At 36.8% G+C, this 22,431-nt stretch overlaps 1 protein-coding gene across 5 annotated transcripts in view; it reads right to left on the bottom strand.

Annotated features, from left to right (window-relative positions):
* Positions 1-22,431, bottom strand: part of LOC146528202 (uncharacterized) — a 24,848-nt gene extending 2,417 nt beyond the window's left edge. Inside the window, exons 1-10 of one of the 5 annotated variants that reach the window (XM_085202998.1) lie at positions 22,209-22,431; positions 20,571-20,740; positions 20,202-20,361; positions 19,243-19,344; positions 17,147-17,209; positions 15,549-15,609; positions 13,301-13,386; positions 11,816-12,012; positions 7,818-11,324; positions 7,516-7,606 (exon numbers count right to left, since the gene is read on the bottom strand). In XM_085202998.1, the coding sequence (XP_085059124.1) occupies positions 7,516-7,606; positions 7,818-11,324; positions 11,816-12,012; positions 13,301-13,386; positions 15,549-15,609; positions 17,147-17,209; positions 19,243-19,344; positions 20,202-20,361; positions 20,571-20,738 (4,435 nt within the window). In that variant the 5' untranslated portion in view covers positions 20,739-20,740; positions 22,209-22,431. Of the gene's footprint in view, positions 1-7,515; positions 7,607-7,817; positions 11,325-11,815; positions 12,013-13,300; positions 13,387-15,548; positions 15,610-17,146; positions 17,210-19,242; positions 19,345-20,201; positions 20,362-20,570; positions 20,741-21,695; positions 21,854-21,935; positions 22,034-22,208 lie in introns of those variants that run through there. The other 4 variants (XM_085202997.1, XM_085202995.1, XM_085202996.1 and 1 more) reach the window with 4 other exon arrangements.

Here is a 22,431-nt window from a genome sequence, read left to right as displayed (position 1 = left end):
AAGGATACTGGTGCAAATGTCAGCATCAGCCAAAGAGGCCGCTGGGCTTCATTCCGTACACATTCCAACAATATGTGATAAATACTCCTATACTATTACAATTCGGGCACTTATAAGTATTAGACAGACCCAACAACTTAAATTTATTTAAAGGAATGTGTCCAAAGCGAATGACATTTCGATTATTTATACAAACACACTCTAAATCAGTGGTTCCCACCCAGTGGTCCGCAGAAGCCTAAAAATGCTCCGAGAATAATTTTAAGTTTAGTGGATTGACAATTGTTGTTGGATGTTTCTCATTTTTTTTTTAATGCAAATTCCTAACTATTGAGTTTTAATTAAAATTTGTGTTTCATTATCAGTTTATATTGATTGATCATTCAGTTTATAATGATATTACCTATAGAGTGGTTTCTGCTAGCAATATTGATATAAAAGTGGTCCTTGAGCAAAAAAAGGTTGGGAATCCCTGCTCTAGATGAAGGATTATAGTCTAAAAAACGGCCCGAGAAATAAGGGCACAAAAAACAATTGTGTTCTTATTTGATTTTAGTATGGTCCAACCTCAGCCAACGCGGACTTGCCAAAATGCCTCAGTGTGTTTTATAAAATTAGTATTAAACAATTAAATCAAATATTTCATCATTTGGCCAACGCTTGCGACTAGGAATATTAGTTGGTCTGGACTAAAACATGCATGGAGTGGATGTGTTAATTTTGATAATTGTTATTAACTTTTTTTGTCTTATAGATGTCCTACTGGCCTATTTTTCTGTGCACAATGGATAGCCATTGTCACCCAAGAAATGACTATTTAGAATATTAAAACATTATATATTGTTCTGTATCGTAAATCTGTAGTGAGTAATAAACCAGTCTGCGTTGAGCTGTCGTGTCTCATTGACGTGTCCCTAAACACAACAGTGGCGACGAGGATCATTTACTTACACGTGTTAGTTCGAAATTAATAACAATGCCTATTGGACGAGTTGAACCATATAATTTAGGAAATGGCAATTGGGACGCTTATGTTCGACGAGTGAATCAGTTTATTATGTTGAATAACATAGATAAGTCATTGGAAGTTGCCACGTTGGTAACTGTAGTGGGTGCGGAATGCTACGATTTAATGTGCGACTTGTGTGCTCCCAGCATACCTGAAACAAAGTCTTACGGCGACCTTGTCAAGTTAGTGAAGGAACATTTAGAACCGGAACGGTCCGAGATCGCGGAGAGGCACATTTTTCGCCAACGTGTGCAAAGACAAGGTGAAAGTATTCGTGAATACCTACAAGCATTAAAACATCTTGCGAAAACGTGCAACTTTGGTTCTTGTTTAGAAGTATGTTTGAGGGATCAATTTGTTTCGGGACTGTTCGATGAAGATATGCGATCAAGAATCTTCGCAGAGAGTAAGTTAGACTACAAGCGAGCGGTGGAATTGGCATTGGCGCTCGAGGCGGCGGAGCGGCACGCGGTTACGGCGAGAGCTTCAGGCAACTCGGCTAGCGCGCAATCCAGCGCACCTCCGCTCGATGACGACGGCTTGCACCGGATCGGCGCGGGCGCAGCCGGTCCGCGGGCACGTGGTGGCACCGGCGGCGGCGGCGGTGGCGGCGGCGCGAGCGCCAGCCGCGCGGCACGTGCATGCTCGCGGTGCGGTAAATTCGGTCATGCTGAAGGCAAGTGTCGTTTTAAGCATTACAACTGTGATGCGTGTGGTGAAAAAGGCCACTTAAAAATAGTGTGTAAAAATACTTCCGTTAGGAAGGGTTATAAAAATCAGTTTTTTTTAAATGAGTCCGATGCTGAGGATGATAATTGTAACTTTTATAATTTAGTTATTAATAATGACGGCGACGGACCGTTCTATATTAATTTGATGGTGGAAAATATTAAATGTAAATTCGAAATTGACACGGGATGTAAAATATCTATAATTTCTAAACATTATTATGATGAGAACTTCTCAAATATTCCAATTGAAAGTAAAATTCTTAATTTAAAATCATATACGGGTGACGTTATCGAGACTCTCGGGTACATTGTTGTTAATGTTTGTTGCGGTAATCATTACGCGAAGCTTAATTTATATATTATTAAAAATGGCGGGCCCCCTCTGATGGGACGCGCCTGGATTAAAGATTTAAAGTTAGCTGTAGTAGAATGCCATAGTTTATCGTATGAGGACTCGATGGCGACATCGTTACGTAATGAATTTCCGAATGTTTTCGCTAAGGGGCTAGGGACATTCAAATCTAAGTTTAGATTGTATTTAAAAGATATTACACCGGTATTTGTTAAAGCGCGGCCATTGCCTCTGGCTTTGCGGCAGCCTGTAGAAGAGGAGCTCAACCGGTTGCAAAGGGAAGGTGTGATTTTTAAAGTAGAACGGTCAGACTACGGTACCCCTATCGTACCGGTGGTTAAAAGTAATGGTAGTATTAGGTTGTGTGGTGATTATAAAATAACCATTAACCCATTATTGAAGGATTATCATTACCCTTTGCCTTTGAGTTTTTGATTGAGGACCTATTTGCAGTTTTAGGGGGAGGTGAGCAGTATACTAAATTGGACCTGTCTAACGCCTTTCAACAATGTATTTTGCATGAGGACTCACAGCCGATGACGGCGATTACAACACATGTTGGCACTTTTGTTTATAAAATGGTTCCATTTGGAATAAAATGTATTCCCGAAAATTTTCAAAAAATCATGGAGGAGACATTGAGTGGATTGCCGTCAACGGCAGTTTTTGCGGATGACATATGTATTACTGGTAAAAATAAGGAAGTGCATTTGTCCAATTTAAAAGCAGTACTACAAAGACTTAGTGAAAACGGCTTAAGAATTAACTTTTCTAAGTGTAAATTTTTCAGGGACAGTGTCACTTATTTAGGATATAAAATCGATAAGTTTGGTTTGCATACCGACAAAAAAAAAATTGAGGCAATTGTAGCTGCACCTCCTCCAATTAATATTACTCAACTTAAAAGTTTTATGGGACTTGTAAACTTTTATGCCAAATTTTGTATGAACATGAGCGATATTCTCAAACCACTCTATTGTCTTTTAAAAAAAAATATTAAATGGGAATGGTCAGATAAGTGTAAGGCAGCTTTTATAAAAATAAAAAATATTTTAAGTAGTGCTCCTGTCTTAGCTCATTATGATGCTAGCCTTCCACTAATATTATCGGTGGACAGCAGTTCTTATGGCGTGGGCTCTGTGCTTACACAGCGGTACGCAGATGGAACTGAAAGACCGGTGTGTTGCGCTTCGAGGACGCTCAATGTGGCTGAAGTGGGTTACTCTCAATTAGATAAAGAGGCTTTAGCAATAGTATTCGGGGTGAGTAAACACCACCAATATATTTATGGTAGACATTTTACTTTGCGCAGCGATCACCGTCCGTTAAGTTACATTTTCGGTAAAAAGAAGGGAATACCTGTGACCGCTGCCAGCCGTCTACAACGGTACGCAGTTAAGTTGGCTGCCTACGATTATGATATCGAGTTCGTAAATTCATCAAAAAACTGTTTCGCAGATGCTCTTTCCCGTCTTCCTCTCAGTTTGCCATGTAGGCAAACGAGTGGTAATGACCGAGAATGTAGTTATTTAAATTATGTACAAGGACACTTTCCGATTAGTTTTAAAGATATTAAAAGTGAAACGGTTAAAGATCCGGTATTAAGTAAAATTTATGGTTTTGTGATGTACGGATGGCCAGCTGAGAGGTTAACTGATAAAATTTTAAATATTTATTATAATCGAAAGGATAATTTACATGTAGATCAGGGTTGTTTAGTGTGGGGGTTTAGAATAGTGGTGCCTAAGTCCTTGAGGGAATTAGTTTTGAATGAAATACACGACGGTCACATGGGGATTGTGAAAATGAAACAAATCGCGCGTAATTACGTGTGGTGGGAAAATATAGACGCGGACATTGAGCGCGTGGCGCGGGAGTGTGCGTCGTGCCGCGCGGTGTCGGCCGCCCCGCCCGCTGCCCCGCTGCATTCGTGGCCCTGGCCTCCCGAGCCCTGGTCGCGACTGCACATTGATTTCCTAGGTCCGTTCAGTAATATGTAGTTTCTCGTAGTTATTGACGCACATTCGAAATGGATAGAGGTGGAGAAAGTAACAACGACATCAGCTACAATTGTTATAGATAGTTTAAGACGGTTATTTGCACGTTTCGGTTTACCAAAACGTCTAGTGAGCGACAACGGTCCACCATTTTCATCGTCAGAGTTCGCGCAGTATTTGAAACGGAACGGTATAAAGCATACATTAATAGCCCCGTATAATCCGTCAAGCAACGGCGCCGCCGAGAATGCAGTTCGTTCGATTAAGCGTGTTTTAAGAAAGGCACAACTAGACAGAGAGGATTATAATATATTCTTTATTGCACTAAAAAAATACATAATAAACAATATATAGACATTTTGTGTACAAAGGTGGACTTATCTCTATAAGAGATCTCTTCCAGCCAACCAGTGGAAGTGGATGAGTGAGTAGCGAGCAAAACAAAGTACAATTTAAGAAATTAAAAATTATATACTAGTAACAAAATACAGCTAAAATATATATATACGTACATATATAAGAGTAAACTATTATAATACATGTATACATAAATACATACATATACACACATACATATAATACATAGATATAAATAAATATATATATACACAATATACATACACTATATAATATATATATTAGAGATGAAAATGCGGTAATAAAGCTTAAAAATTGTTCAAGATCTACTGGCTTAGGGAAGCAAGAAAATATTTTTTTAATTTGGATTTAAAGGAGATTATGGATGAGCTTCTCTGGATGGATTTTGGGAGTTGGTTCCATAAGGATGCGGCATGGACTGAGAAGGATTTTTGCAGGAATTTGGTGTTGCTCTTCGGAATGTCAAGCATCGGTATGACACAAGACCTCCTAGAGCGTGTAGGAGTGGGAAGTACGGTAAAGCGGGAGCGTAGATAAGAAGGGAAATGTTGATAGTTAAGGATTTTAAACAAAAGTGAGAGGATGTGCATATCTCGGCGAAGTCGGATTGGGAGCCAATTAAGCTGAGCTCGAAATTGGGAAACGTGATCGTATTTACGTAGACCAAAGACAAAGCGTATAGTAAGGTTTTGAAGTCGCTCTAGCTTGTTAAGTAGCTCCTCCGTCACATCTAAATAGCAGACGTCAGCGTAGTCAAGAATAGGCAAGAGAAGAGATTGCGCTAGCATAATTTTGGTTTTATGAGGGAGGAAATATTGGAGACGCTTAAGAGAATGGAAAGAGAAATGTATGCGTTTGCTGATGTCATTAATATGCGACGCCCAGGACATATTACTGTCAAAAGTTAGACCTAAGTTATAGTACGGCTTTAAACAGATTTCTATTTACATATAGAAATACGGAACAAAGTGCTACGGGCAGGGAACCAGCGGTAGCTCTTTTAGGTAGACGACTACGCGGACGTCTTGATCTGCTACGGCCCGACGTATCTGAACGCATTCGCAGCGATCAGTTACGCCGTGAGCAGAGCACGGGCCGTCCGCTACGAGTGTTGGCGCGCGACGAGCCGGTCATGTTACGTAATTATGGTAAGTCGGGTCGTAAATGGACTGAGGGGGTTGTCGCAAACCGAACAGGGCCAGTTTCTTATACTATTGAAACAAATAGTGGGCAAATCCATAAACGGCATATTAATCAATTACACAGTAATAAATCGCGCCATTCATTGAGTAGGACTATAGACGTATCCGATTCAGAAAACCAGGAAGATTTAATGGTTGAAGATGAGTCCTTCGCCAGTGAGGAGGTAAGAACTAGTGAGCCACAATCGCCCTTGCTAAACACGCCGCCCACGCCACCCGCCGATAATAACCGACGGGAACGAAAAGCTGCTTTACGGTGTAAAGAATTGTTAAGAGCATTAAAGAAATAAGTTTTTTTATATTATTAGATATTTATTTTTAAGATATAAGATATAAGATTTTATTAGATAAAATATTAGTATAATATAGATAAAAATATTAATATAAAATAATTAGTTTAATTTATAATTATATATATAATTAGTTTAAATATATAATTAGTTTAAATATATAATTAGTTTAAATGTATAATTAGTTTAAATATATAATTAGTTTAATTTTTTTTTTAATTAAAGGAGGAAAAGTGTGAAAAGGAGAAAAATTAAGATAATTTTTTATGTTACTAAATTAAAGGAGGAAAAGTGTTCTGTATCGTAAATCTGTAGTGAGTAATAAACCAGTCTGCGTTGAGCTGTCGTGTCTCATTGACGTGTCCCTAAACACAACATATATATATATATATATATATATATATATATATATATATATATATATATAGCAGTGGCAGAGGGAACCGACGACACTTGAGTCAAGTCAAGTCACTTCGTTCCCTATTAAGTTCCCATTCCTATCCCATTTTCCGCCAAATTCTTGAGGTGTTGAGTGGCAGAACTTAACGCCGCGCTTTTCTCGTTAGTTGTTACGGTCATTGTCAGAGCGAAGGAGAAAAATATTAAATCGTTGATTTCCCCAAACGAACCCACAACCGTCGCATTTACAGTTGCACGATAGCCTCCTCGCATCGGGATCCAACGACCGCACGTGAGTAAGCCGCATGCCATTCATATAAACTGTATGATAGATTATATTATTTAAAGAATAAATGTTGTTCATATCTTGTTGGCAATTTGATCTTTTATTGATTTACAAAAATGATCTTTTATTTTTAGTAAATATACTAAACTTGCCAACATATTGTACAAGCGACTCCATGACGTCTATGTTCTATTTTATATCAAGGAATTTAACACTCTGCGACTGATGTGGCTTAATTGTTACAATTATTTACGCGGTATCAATTTCCATTTTTCTATTTTGATGAGAAGAAAAAGCCTTTGTTACGTTTTGACTATTAATTAGAATCATGAAATTTTATAATTTTACTTTTAATATTATCATTAATTCAAAAATTCAAATTCAAAATATTCTTTATTCAAATAGGCAATTATTATAAGCACTTTTGAATCGTCGAATGAACATATGAACAAAAAGCTACCACCGGTTCGGAAGGCAGTTCTGCTGAGAAGAGCCGGCAAGAAACTCAACAGTTTAGTTGGAGTAACAATCTTATCTTTATTTCTCGTTCTTATCTTATGACTGTCGCTATTTTTTCTATGACAATGTATATTTTGTCGGACAAAGAGAATGTTATAATATACAAATTGGAAAGCAACTGTAATAATACCTGCATCTTTGAAAACATCTCGCAGAGAATCTCGAGCTCTTAGATTATATATATATATATATAAAATTAAATTCTAAAATAACGGGAACTAACACTAAAAAAAAATACTAAAAACTAAAAGACACAATATAATACTTGCATTTCATTAATTATTCTGCACTCTCCTTTATGAAAGGGGATCAACACTTTATATGAAATATATATATAATAAATTCAACTAACCTTCGGCCGGCGACTCTACGCTCTCCGCTTTCCTCTTGCGACCTCGTTTTACTTCGTTCGTTGCATCTTCTTGTTCTTCGATAATTGTTACCTGAACAAGAAATATTACAATATTTTTTTTCATATATTTACATTATAGTTAAATTATAGTTTTTTAGGTTTACGCTTTATCTACTCTAATTTAATTCCCCGTAGCTGGCATCAACTCACAAGCATCGCGTTTAAGGTGGCCTTTCATTTCACTATTTTTACTTTTCAAATATTTAATTGAATAGGAAGATATGTCTTCCTAACTAACTGACCTTTCCTCCTCTAGTTGGTTTAACTTCTACTTCCATTACAGTGTTTCTTGTTTTTTTGCTTTCATTGGTTTTGTTTGTTTGTTTCTTTTTTTCTTTTCTTTTCCCTTCAATTTGTTCGTTTTCTTCATTAGTACCAGTTCTTACACCTCGTCTAGTTTTTGGTGGCACTTTTTCAACACTTTTAACATCAGTGGCTTTAGCTTTTTCTTTCAAACAATTTTTTTTCTCATCTATAGCTATATTATTATTTTTAGCACTGCGTCCTCTAGTTGTCTTTTTAATGGGAACGCTTTCTTCTACTTCTGTGTTCTGACGAGTTCTTTTAGAACTTTTATTAGGAGGTTCATTTTCTTTGTCTTTAGTATTGTTTAATCTTTGTAGTGTCTTTGTATTAGTTATTGCTCGAGTTCTGCAATCTTTAGTACCGGCTCCTGCCTCTTTAGTTGCATGTGTTATATTTTTTCGACCTCTTTTAACTGGTTTCTGTGTCACCTCATCTGTCATAATTTCAGCTTTTCTTCCTCGTTTTCGAACTCCTTGCTCGGGTGCTGACTCTATTTTTTCTGCATTTTTATCACTAGTAGCATTGTTAGTGATTTTTCTAGAACGTCTCGTTTTTACTTCTTTGACTTCTACAGTTTCCTTTTTTTTAATATTTCTGGTAGACCTTGGATTTTGTTGCGAAGAGAACGCGATGACTGAACTAACTTCCTTAGCTCTCGCTACTTTTGGCGTAGCTATTTTGGGTTGAACTTGACGCTTTTGTCTTGTAGAGTTCCTTTTTATTGGACTCTTTTTCACATAAACTTTAGCTTTTTCTTCTTTCGGAGTGGGTTTTGGTATAAGTGCTGGAGGTTTTTTCTTTACAACTATAGATGACCGTCGGTTCTTAGCATTTGTCTTTCGATCCGGTGGAGGACTTGAAATAGGTTTGCGACGAGTTCTTCTAGGTTCTAAAACTTCCGCTGTCACAACCTCTTTTACTTTTCCCCTACGATTATTAGGTTTAGCACCAGGCGAGTTGTAATGCGGTTTTAAAAGCTGTATAGGTGAAACTCGTCCTAATTCTCGAGCACCAATGGTGTCATTGGCTGCCGCGCCACCGCCTTTAACAGGTGTAGAATGTAAGACACGACGTTTTTTGATAGGTAATTTATGAGCACTGTATAATTCTGATACGGTTTTATTGTCAGCCAGTGATTCCTGAGCGATCGATGTATTATTTCGCACCCTGGTTGTTCTTAAAGGGGTACTCCCTTCTATAGTGTCAGTAGATAACTTTTCCAATTCGCGGGTTAAATTAGATCTAGTAACAGATTTTTTACGTATCGGCTTGTTATAGGTGCGCTTCTTTAATTCATTCTCGAGCCATTCCTCCACGTTGTTGGTAATAGAGTCAATGGAATAGTGCAGTGTTTTTGCATTGCGAGCTGGTTTAGTACGCTTGTTCACTTTACTAAAACTTTTAGCTTTTCTATAGGAGCGCACGCGCGGTTTGCCCACTAGTAGGTCAAATGTACTGTCCAAGTTTGAAGGCTCGTAAAACAACTTTTCGACGCCGCTGAGATCGCTCAAGTTATTTCTTTCTTCTTGTTCTCTATATAACTCTTTAACACCTTTCACTTCAGTCAAATCGTTGCGCGGCGAGTTTCGGCTCAAAATCTTTTTAACTCCAGAAATATTGCTCAGGTCGTTACGAGGACCACTTCTAAACAAATTCTTGACGCCTCTTATATCTTCTAACGTGTTTTTGGTAGTTTTGCCCTTGTTGCCTTGGAACAACGACCTGACTCCCCAAACCTGTGTTAAGTCGTTATTCGGCGACGCGGTGAACACTTCCTTAACTCTGACGTCACTTAGGCGATTTATAGGGGACTTTTCGAATATCTTCTTCACCCCTGACACGTTAGTCAGATCGTTCCTTACAGAGTTTCTGTTACGAGGTGTTCGTAGTAACGCTTTAACACCCCTCACGTTACGTAAATCATTTTCTGGGGTGTTTTTCCTGAACAATCGTCTTATACCCCTTAGATTGGGACTATTTCCGGGAGAGCTAATTGAGCTGATGAAAACTTCCGGTGTAAAAGCTTCAGTGTCATTGAACAGGGAATTATCCGTCGTCGTTCCAATCAGAGCGATCGTGTTCCTTTTATGTTTCAAAGGCGCCACTTCGTCGTCTTCTAATAATTCTTTTCTAGAAAATTCTGTCATACTTCGCGATAATTTCCTTTTCACGGGACTGTTGAACAGCTGCTTGACGAAGTCGGACTTGTGGAGGTCATCGATGATAGAACGTTTGGATGTAGGCTTCCTGGCCGTAGAATGTTTATTTTTGACACCCTCTTGCACCAATTTCACTGCACTTTTGGGAGTAACGATCTCTTCATCTTGAGATATTTGGTTATATTGTGGTGGAGAGAATTTTGTGGCTCTCTGCGAGCTACGACTGATAATACTTAGCGACCGGGATTTAACACTCGATTTGGGCTTTTTACTGCTAGATGCCGCTGCAGGTACAGTTTTCCTCTTTCCTCGTGTGGAAGAACTTTGGTTTAACAGACGTTGTATACAGATTATGGGTGTACGGGAGCCGGACCCGGGACTATCCGCGTCTGCCTTGCTACGAGAAGTCCGCGGGGAATCGCCTGACTCTATAAACAGAGAATCACCAGTACTGCCCTCTACAAAGAGTACATCACTATCTTTCTTGGATAACTGTTTAGTTCCTGTAGGCGACAGAATTGAATTATTTGAAGTTTTAGATTTACTATATGGTGTGCTGGATCCCGCCAAGTCATAAGATCTAGTTTTCCTTTTATTTTGTGGGGTACTGAATTTCAGAGACGCACTATTAGAACCCATTGAATTATACATGGTTGATGCAGATTCATTTGAATTTATAGACACTAAATCCACTATGGAGTACGATTCTATATTCTGCGACGTTCTCGGACTCAACGTTCTCGATTTCCGAGCCGAAGTGACCGTGTTAAAGCTCTGTTCCGACATTGTCTTCGTAGACCTGTGGGAGTAACTCGACAAATCCGAATCAATATTTTCCAACGCTTTCTGCACTAGACTTCCACGTAAGGATTTCCTCGCTGGTGAAGAATCACTGATCACTGAACTCATCTCTGACTGCACAGGCGACTGTGTATACGTAGTTCCAAGAGATTTCTCTAATATCTTACTGCTTCTTGAATGTATAGATTTGGTCGGAGAAGGCGAAGTATCTGTATAATGTAAAGTCATGTCATCATACGAAGCAGAGTTGTAACTACATTCCTGCGTCAACATGACGTCAGACGAAAGTTCCTGACCATCGCCTTGTAAGTTACTCAAGTCGAACTTAATGGATTCCGTTTTTCTATTAAGTTTCTTTGCAGGGTCTTTTAGTGATGACTTCTTTGGACTCAATAGGCTTGGGGAGTCAACGGCGGTGTGGCGTCCGGAGCGTCTCGTGGCAATGCGAGGCGTGTCTGAGTCGGTTATTTCGAGTATCGAAGCCTGAAACATCATTTGTACACTTAAAATATTTATGTGACATCACTATTTTGTTTTATTTTTTTTAATAATCAAAATTTTAAATGTAAAAATAAAATTGAGGTTCTGTCACCATCAAAATCTTTAAATGTGCAACAGATTGAAAACTATTTTACCATACTTTAATATTTATAATACCTACAATTCTTTATAACATGAATAAATACTAAATCAACTTATCATACTAATACTAGACTACTTAATTAAAAGTATGACAATCAAAAATAAATCATATCGCAATTCATAAATTAATTGTAACAACACTAAAATAATAAAAATCAATACAAGTTTCAGAAAAATATTATAATCTTCGTAATTTATTTTAATAAGGTAAACAAGCGTATTTATTACTACTAAAATAAGTTTTGACATAAAATATTGCGGAAAATCGACATGAAGGAAAATCTTAAGCAAATAAAAAAATCTATAAATTACATAATTTAAAAAAAACTTACTGTTTTACTAGCTTCACTATTCCTGGAGCTGTACGCACTAGTTCTCTTTGGCGTAACACCAATAACACCCTTTGAGATTTTGCGAGTACCCGCCGTTCTTATAGGACTAGGCCTCTTCGGTACAAAACCAGGTTTAGAAGGCTTGTCCTTGGACGTGTGCCCCGTCATCAGCATAATGGCTGCTTGCTTTGTATGGTCTAGCGACGATAACACAAAATCTTTTATTACTCGCAAATAATGGAGAAACATATTTAAAACATACAGCTAGATGACCACGATATCATTAAATTCGCGATTCAGCTCTGTAGTGATTAAACTAACTGTCATTTGTAAGTGCAACAGTGTACGTCATTAGTCAAGTTCAAAGTAACTTGAAATATATTATATTTCTAAATGTTATTTAGCGCGATAATATTATTATTTTAAGTAAGGGTACAAAACAGAATACGTCCGATTGCACTTTGAGAAAGTGATGCAATGGCAGTATAATGACTTACTTGTAACAAATAAAGTAAAGTAAATTACAAAATATCGCTCAGCGGCAATAGGTATATTATCGTGTAGTTTCGTGCAGTTTTTGTGAACGCGGGGTTAATAACCGTTGATAGAACTGACGAATAAACGTTTCATATAACTTTGACTAAGTGTTCGCCTTTGAATTTGACTTAACTTGAAATATTTATTATATTTCGTTTTTTTTTTGCTTAACGCTGTATCACGCATATAGCAGGTTCGGAAGAAACAAGAAGTCTAGATAGACAAAGTGTGTTTTCACACTAGCTTCAGCAAAAGTAACAATAATTATTTATTAATATAAAGTGAGAATAATTATTTTTTTGGGTGTGAATTGAACCCACAACGCTCGCGTTTACTATCAGCGCCACAACGTCTTAAATTTAAAGTTATAAGTAAATGTTTAAATTATTTTCGTACTTACAATCTTTCATTTCGTTAAACAATACTATCATATTAAAGACTTTTAAGCTAAGTTTTTAATCGTTTTCAATTCGACGGAATCTTTTTTTTTATTTTCCCTATTTTTTTTAAACGTAATTTTATTTAATAATCGAGTACTATGAAAAGTATAACAAAGGAGTCATAATAATATAATAAGTGAAAATGGTCCAGAACACAAAATAAATTGAAAAGCAAAAAATATTTTTTAGAAAAAGCTTTTATTTAAGCGCTCTAAAAAGGAAAAAATAACGTTTTTCTTTTAAATTAAAACTATGAACTCATTACCTCATTATACACATTTTATATGATCATAAAAAAGATTTGATGATATACAATTAGTCTAAATGCCTCCAGAATTCAGCAGAAAGTGGGGAACGGAGTGTCTTAACACTAGGTTCTCTCTGCCTACCCTGCTGTGAGCGGGATACAACGTGAAGCTGAAAGATGATACTCCATTAACCGTGATCTATAAAGTATTACAACACAATAGTCTATTTAGTATGGAGAGCGGAGTGCTGGAACACTTACCTATTTTCGACGGAGCTTGTATCTTGGTCATGTTGACGGCCCCGCGAAGCAGAGGTACAAGTAACGGCTGAGATTTATTGCTGCTGCTATAGATATTAAAAATAGTTAATAACTACATACATACATGTTAGCCTATGGGTGTTAGACAAAGGGAACCTAATGTTAAGAGGGTTAAGAACGAAGAATAATAATAATAACTTTGTCTTGTTAAATTGTTAGTCATGTTAAATTTGAAGTACTACAGGTACAAACAATCCCATGTCTTGAAAATAGCCGTGCTTTGCTCTTCTGGGATCGGTCTATTATTACTGACAGGTATATTGTTGCCAATAGACCTGATATAGCACTAGTAGACCGAGCGGCGCAACTTTCGCACGCTTTGGAAAGAATATTTCACAAGTAAATTTTTTACAATACATACAGTCTATGTCTAGCCCCCCGATAAACATAGGAAAGCTGCACTGACTTCTAATTAATTATTTTTAATATGATTATATTGCTTTTATCTGAAATAGCGACACACCATTTTTTTTTGTCTCTAATCCTTACAGTAAGGGAGTTATGGGAGAAACAACCCCTCGTGTTAAAGTTTATTTTCTCGGTGACTTTTGAAGATATCGTCATGAAATTGAGATTCAAAGTGGCTATTTATGAGACTGTTACTGTATATTTATTTCAGAATTTTTGAGAAATTCTAAGTTTAGAAAAAATTAAAGTTTATTTATTGAGGACGCTTTTATATAACACTTCGTGAATTGACACCTACCAAAATTATATAGATTATGCACATGTTAGTTATAGTCTGGCAAACATATTATTGATAATGGGAAGCACGCGAGGCAAATTGCGCAGTATGCGTATGCGCAGAGAACGTTCGATCAGTGTTACCCTGTTATGTTGTTTTACCTCGGGCTTAGCAAACCACATTTACCTATACGATAATTAAAATATCTGATCATGTTTATGTTGTAGTAAATTATACAAAACGAAAATTATATGAGGCTATGTAAATATCGAAAAATAATTAGCTGTTCCATACATTGTTGTCGAGAATAAAATGAAGACTAGCCCGAAAAGTATAATAAAAAATTTTTGTCAATAAATAATTAATCAATTCTAAGCTTCTGCTTATATAACTAATGGCACATGATATTTATGTATATATGTATATACTATATACACACTTATGTACAACATAAACATTCAGTATGCGTAATACAAGCTTATATACTATGCAATATGGATAAAGAAATATCTGGCAATATTTAAACTTCTTAAAGATTATATAAAAAAAAAATATTAGGTAAATTATGTCAATAAATTTTGAGATATAAAAAATGAGAGTGAGGTATCCCTTTGCCATACAAGTTACTGTGCGTCAGTGTGAGCGCTACGTCCTTACAGGAAATTCGCACCCACACATCTTTATAGGTACAATCGAGCTCACACTATATTATTCAAACAAGAATATAATTAATTGTAAACAAAAATGCCTTTTACCGTTTTGATTGCTTGCTTTATTATTTGTCAATTTTTATTTTTTACTTTTTTTATTGAATTTGGATTCAGAATATTTATATGTGGCCCCATTATAATAATTTCAAATCAGTTTTTTATTTAATTTTTCAATTTGGTTATCCATAACTTGATTTTGCATGTTGCTTAAGCTAACACACTAATTATTATAATATTACGAGATAAATATGCTCTATTACGCCATTCCGTATATATGATGCTATCATATGATATTATATTCATATTTCATAGTAATGAACTGATAGCGTTGCGTAGCCCGGTCACACCCCGCACCGATTCCCCGCGAGCCCTTACGGGGAATCGGTCCGGCGTAAGGTGTCTATGTGCAGTTATCAAATTACGCTTTCTGCACAATTTACCGCGCGTGCTTCCCATTATCAATAACATGTTTGCCAGAATATAGCTATCTATGCTATAAGTTACAAAAAAAATGAAGTAGTGCAACATATCTCAAAATATTAAAAAACCACCATGAGTACGCGCGCGCGCGTATAACAAACTTACGAGTTCATAGAAATCTATCATCCTCGTTTGCCAGACGACAAAAGGCTAGACCAGTCGTGAAGCAGTGGCACAAGCGTCTGACTGTAGAAGAATTAGAAGCCAGTGCAGCTTTCCCATGCTTATCGGGTAAGGCCCCGCCGAGGTAATGAGTGTTCGGTGCTTCAACGCGGCGCTCTGTCTAATATATTAACAAACATACGAGTCTTACCGAGATAAAGTGGCCCGTCTGCTGCGGGCGCCCCGCGCTGGAGCGGTCGCTGACGCGGGCGCTGCAAAACGACATACTAATTAATATAAGTGCATGTTTCAGTTACTAAATATATCTAGAATGTTTTTGTCAGCACCACTTTATATGAAACCACAGTTTTAACTACTCTATAAAGGCCTAGTACAATTTTTAAAAAGTTTTTTTCCCAAAAATGAAAGACTTATTTTTTTTTTCAAACAAGACCTACAGGTACTTATAATAGAATCATAAGAGGGTTGGTGTCTGTATTTGGAACATATTGAAAAAAAATGTTATTAGGAACCTTTATTAACGTAATAGAACCGGACGGAATCTCGCGTCGCGCGCTTACTTTAAAGGACAATATGTCAAATACTAATAGACATATCAAAATAATTCTTTCACACGTATTTTTTATTTTTAAAAGACAATACGATGAACTAGAATTCAAAATTAGTGATTATTCATCATTGCCGTAATAGACTGAATCTAGACTGAATCTTTACTTTTCAATTTCTCTTCTATTTCAAGCGGGCGTAGCCCCGCAAGGGCCACTAGTAAATAATAAAATTATCGTTGTAAAATAAAACGCCATTTGTTAAGGACGACACACGCACACATGAACCTATCAAAGGGACACCGCCTTATTTCGAAATCGAGTCGTAGGTATTGGCGATAAAGTTCAAAGTAGTTTAACCTTTAGTAGTATTTGTAGTATACTCTATTCACGAAGGCATGAGATAAAAGGTAAACACGTCAAAAAAAGGTTGTTTACATGTCACGGTTGATGGAGTTACTATATTAATTTTAAAAATATATATCTATGGATGATTTAAAAATATATATCTATTACCAAATGAATGAAAAATAGCACTGTAAATAATATTATCTTATTATAGAAATAGAATAAAGGAAATAGACTGCAGTGGGGGGTTCACCAAGGCTCGGCTCTTAGTCCGTTCTTATTCAATGTAGTGCTCGATACTGTCTCTGCTCACATCCAGGACCAGCCTCCATGGCTGATGATGTATGCCGATGACATAGCACTCATTGACGAGAACCGACTGACGCTTGAGCGTAAAGTGAACCTCTGAAAGGGTACGCTTGAGAACGGCGGTGGTCTTCAACAAACTAAATGTGTCGAAGACCGAGTACAGGGCCTACAGGAGCCCGGACTCTAGCACTATCCTTATAGGTCCTGAGCCAGCCGTTAAAACATACAGTAACAGTTTGAAATATTTTACCCTACGCTATTACCGTAAAAGGAACGCTGACGCGTCCAGCCTGTATATTTATATTATAAAGCTACAGTTTGTTTGGCTGACTATTGCAGTCCGATGAAAGTTATTTCAAACACTTGGAATGTGTCATGAATCATACACAACTCATACCACACCGTACCGCCACCGTGCTCGTAGTGGCGAAGTGGCACAGACTGTAAGCGCGGCGTTGAGTTCCGTGTTCCAATCGACACGCAATGTCTTGATCATTGGGCAAAGCTTTGGAAAGAGAGTGTCTTAACACTAGATCCCCCCTGCCGATCCTGCTATATGTGGGAAAGTGTAAAGAAAAAATATTACCACTTTTATCGCTGGTCTCCCGTCGTTGAGGTTGAACAATCGCTACTTGCTTTCCGCTTGAACCTAAAAATAATTATTATTGTTAAGAAATATTTGTTTATGTATATGAACTAAAAATTGTTTTTTAATAGAATTATTTGTTTCTATAAAATATATTATTTTATATATACATTTATATAGTGTATTTAGTTTAGTGTGACACTATTTTTATTTTATATACAGGCGGGCCATAAATTTTTGCACATTTGAAACATGAATAAAAATAAAACTACAAATATAATTTTTTTGATGATTTATTTAACGTAATATCATGGTCGAGATGTGTCCCGTCTAGTCGCTGGCACTCCTACAATCGACTACGTAAACTTTGGAAAATTCGTTGACGCATGCTGCGAGGAATCGCGGCTGTCACCTTGCGGATGTTTTCTTTGAATTAGGATATGGTCGTTGCTTTATAAAGGTACACTCGACTCTTCAGATATCCCCACAGAAAAAAATTACAAGGTGTTATGTCTGGGCTTCTTGGAGGCCATGGAATATCACCTCTGCGAGAAATCAATTTGTTAGGAAACATTTCTTTGCCCACCGGTAAAGTCACATTTGATGTATGGCATGTTGCCCCATCTTGTTGCATCTAAGTCCTGCTTACGTTGAATGTAATCGTTTGGCTTTTCGTCTCATCTTTTGCACAATATGAAGCTTATATGGGTGTAGTTTGAGGTCCAAATGCAAAATTCCCTGCAGACTAGTTCTTGGTATTGCCAGAGCCACCGAACGCTTACGCGTAGATGATTCTGGATCGTTCCTTACGGAAATTTCAACCTCCCGAAAGTTCTCTTCGCTTCTTCTTGAACGTGGCCGCCCTGTTTGTTTAATATTCTACTGATGACTGAAAAGATATCCTACTGATGCAAACATCTTTCTGCTCACCTCGCTCACCTACGGATTCCAGGACATATTGTGATCGATGATGATACCAAGATTTTTAACTGATTTACTATACGGTATAATTTGGCCATTTACAATTACATCAGGTAAGGCGGATATGCTAATTTTTTTTAGATACAAACTTTGGATTACCAACCAACAATGGCTTGAGACTTGCTAGGATTCAATTGCACTCCAAAGCACCTACTCCATGAGGATATTTTTATTAAATTATTGTTTATCATATTAATAGCCGCTGGTAGCTTAGATGTTTTAGACTTACAATAAATTTGGAGATCATCTGCGTATAGGTGGTAGAGAGAAGTGATATGTTGGGAAATATTATTAATAAAAGGCGTTCTAGTACTTTGGATAAGAAAGGAAGTATGGAAATTGGACGGTAATCGTTATCATAACTAGGTATATAATAGAAGGTCAATCTTAAAATCAATGTTTATTCTATTTGTTGACCTGTTAAATGATGATTTTAATCCCTCTTCCGTCAATATGTAAATTTAGTAAGAATAATGTCTAAAGTAATTACAAACAACAACAAGAATTTATAATATGAAGTGCAAGCCCGTAATCGGTCATAGCAGTAGCCGCGTGACGTCACGCACGCGTAACGTTAGAATAGAAATCGTGCAGTGGCGTAGCGAGCTTAACTCGCGCCCGGGGCAAAATACTTGTACAGTGCCCCCTTGCCCCTCCCCCCTCACTACGCCACTGAAATCCTGATTCGATTTCGATGAAACAAAAACTATTATTATTCGCACGAGTACGCGCATTAAATGCTGTAAACCTTATAAAGTTTTGATGTCTTGGTGTGGCTCATTATGTTATTTTATAACATTATAAGATTTTAAATAGTCACTCTTAAACTAAGGTTCAGGGATGACATTCAGGGATGTGTTAAATATTTCACTGAGGCCATCATGTCGCAGTTAAACTACATCTGACTGGAAAGTAGTTGTAGGTTCAATCCCCACTTGGATTAATAAATTATTTGGTATGGTGTTGAGTCGTACGTACGTCTACTAATTAATTTTCAGAGACGAAACGAAAGTAACATTTTATATATAAATAATTGTTAGGTTACTCACGGTCACAATGGTAAAAAAAACGGGGAAAAATTACAAGCAGCGCAAATATCAAAATACAATACACACCTGGCATAGAGGCGCGTTGTTCTGGCACTAGCACACGGTGTACCGACGGGTGCGAGCGGCGTTGAGCGCCGCGCGTCCCCGACGCCGTACGACGACCTAACGCTGTTAATCATATAATAACTTAATATATTAACTTACAGATAACAAAGAATTATTTGTTCACACTTAGTACCGCATATAGCAGTGTAGGTAGAGTGACGTAACTTAATATTTTATGCCTTAGCCTTATCTAGAATTGAGACAGGAAGGGGAGAATCAAGTGCCTTAAAACTAGGTACCCTCTACCTACCCTGCTATATGCGGTACTGCGCGTGAAAAAAAAAAGCGCGTGCGTGAAAAAATATACATACAGTATACACTTCATACATATTGACTATTTAAGAATACTCCCTAAAATGTTAAAAAATGTTAAACGTGTCTGCTTACTTGATTCCTAATCTATTTAACTGTATTTTGTTTGCGCTAATAACAAGACATAGCGCGGCGTTGAGTTCCGCCACTTAACACACTGTTTCTATAATTGTGGGCAGTGTTTAAATATTAGATTTCCTCTGCTTACCCAGCTATGTATATAAAGAACGTGAAACTAAACAAAAATGAAATAAAATATACAGGCTGGAAGCTACACAGCAGAGCAAGATTCCTCAAGTTTTAAACATACTTGTTCATTTCATGATTTTTATCCATACTGTATTACGTGAGACCCAGTTACGAACAGATATTAATAACATAAACACCTACTTCTATAAAATAAATACTACTAAACATTGTCAATCTACCACTTTTCATTCTTCATTATTATTTTGTTTGAAAAAATCACTATTTCATTTAGCTAAATCTCTTTCGTTTTAATTGTATTAGGCTTTTATAGAGTAGTTAAAACTGTACTTTCATTTAAAGTGATGAAGATAAAAATACTGTATACAGTTGGTTAATGTCAATAATTATTAATTGCATACCTGGCTGTGGAGACAAAGGTCTTGGCCTGTTTGGCTCATTGTACTCCCAGCGCAGTGTCCGTCCACCGATGATTACTTCATCTTTGTGTCGCAGCGCCGCCACACTGACTGGCTCACCGTTCACCAGTGTCTCACCCACCGAGACACTCCGCACTACTGTCTGTGTCAGAAAAATGGAAACTAAATTAATTAACTTAACTTAAGCAATTACTATATATTGAACAATTTCAAGTTTTATTACTTTGACAAGGATTTGGGGGGGGGGGGGCCGGCCGGTTGTAACGGAGAGTCTTAAATCTTAATACTAGATTCATAAATACTAGTCTTAATCTTATAAAAAGTTAAAAAGGAAACATACAATTATCTTACTTGATTGGTATGAACTACAATGGTGGCATGATGTGGGCTGACAGTGGGCAACATGATCCTGATGTCGCAGGCAGGATCGCTGCCGATCCTCGCTAGACCCGCCTCCAGAAGATACGCCTTCACATCTCGCCGCAACCGATCTAATACAACTAAACGACCACCGGACATTGCTGGCAACCAACAAAAAAATATTGTAGCTATTATAAGCCTAATAACTTAAAATCAAATCAAATCAGCTTCATGCTGTATCCTGCATACAAGAGGGTAGGCAGAAGGAACCTAGTGTTAAGACACTCCATTCCCCACTTACTAATAACTTAAGTTTGTTTATTTGTATAAATGTAGCATCAGATTGCATGTCATAAAAAATGTTTGAATTAATCTAACGAATACCATAAAATAAATCTATAATAGAGGATAGAGGCCGTCGTGGCGCAGGGGCACAAAGTGGAAATATTTATTTAAGTTTATATTTCCATTTCTTCGCTCTGATGTCGCGGCAATGCGTGACGTTGAGTCCCTCCAATCAACACGGAATACGTCCAGAATTCGAAGGAAAGTAGGGAACAGAGTGTCTCAACACTAGGTTCCCTCTGTCTTTCCTGCCGTGTGCAAGGCGTTTTAACGTTTTCACGTTGTAACGTGAATTTTTAAAATCTACGACATGGTTAATCTTTTAAGGACCTAACGCAAAAAAAAAATGTTTTGCTATTGTTAATAGTTAGGCATACCACCGGTTAACAAATTCAAATTCAAAATATTTTTTTAATCAAATAGGCAATTATTATAAGCACTTTTGAATTGTCGAATGAACATATGAACAAAAAGCTACCACAGGTTCAGAAGGCAGTTCTGCTGAGAAAAGCCGGCAAGAAACTCAACAGTTGCTCTTTTCAAAATCAATGGTACAATCTATTACATTTGCTGGCAGCTATCCTGCATTACATTCAATGGACATTAATTCCATACATGTTTATCCTCTAAATATTCTTGAACAGTGTAATAAGCTTTACTTGTTAGAATTTTTTTTACAGATATTTTAAATTTTATTAGTGGCTAACATAGAATACACTGCGGAATTTTATTATATACACGTATACTCAGACTCATAAAAGATTTATTAACTTTTTGGAGGCGAAAACTCGGCGCCTATCTTCCTTTTCTATCTTATGACTGTCGTTCGTTCCTATCTTATGACTGTCACTATTTTTTCTATGACAGTATATTTTGTCAGACAAAGAGAATGTTATAATATACAAATTGTACACAAAAAATTGTAACAAGTGCTTACTAATTTTGAATGAAAAATTCTAAAGCCATATTGATTTTGATTCTATAAGGTTTCTTTTTCGTGTTAGAACTTACTGCCCATAAAATTGAGTGAAGTGCTTTTTGAATAACGTCAAGATCGTGTAAATGTAAAAGTGATCCTGATAAATGTTAATTATGTTTTTTTTATACTCTGTAGACTCAACATGTTATGATAACCTGTCACGGTATTATTTCCCGCCACTTTTAATTAACATAAGAATATATTTTCAGATACAAAAAATAGATCACATCAAATGTAGTAATTTGTGATTAATATTCATTAAGAACACTGATATAGCGTCACTTTATATTACCTTCTTTACTTACCGATCAAAAGTTTGATATCATGATAACACAAACACAAGCAACGAAATATTTGTGTGCCGCAGCCCACAACACAACTTGCTAAATATGTTAGAAATTTATAATCAAATTGCTCTAGACAACAAAACGCGGCACATAAATGGCGTCAGTCGCGCTGTTTAACAGTCATGACTTCATGAGCCAAACAACACAAGCAAATCTAAACATGGCGTTTTTTTAATGGCGG

The sequence above is a fragment of the Heliconius melpomene genome, chromosome 19 (assembly GCF_056956725.1).
Source record: "Heliconius melpomene rosina isolate 202511_hmr_F chromosome 19, ASM5695672v1, whole genome shotgun sequence".
In the NCBI taxonomy this organism is placed as follows: domain Eukaryota; kingdom Metazoa; phylum Arthropoda; class Insecta; order Lepidoptera; family Nymphalidae; genus Heliconius; species Heliconius melpomene.
The sequence above is the reverse complement of the archived record's forward strand: the minus strand, read 5'-3'. Positions and strand labels throughout refer to the sequence as shown.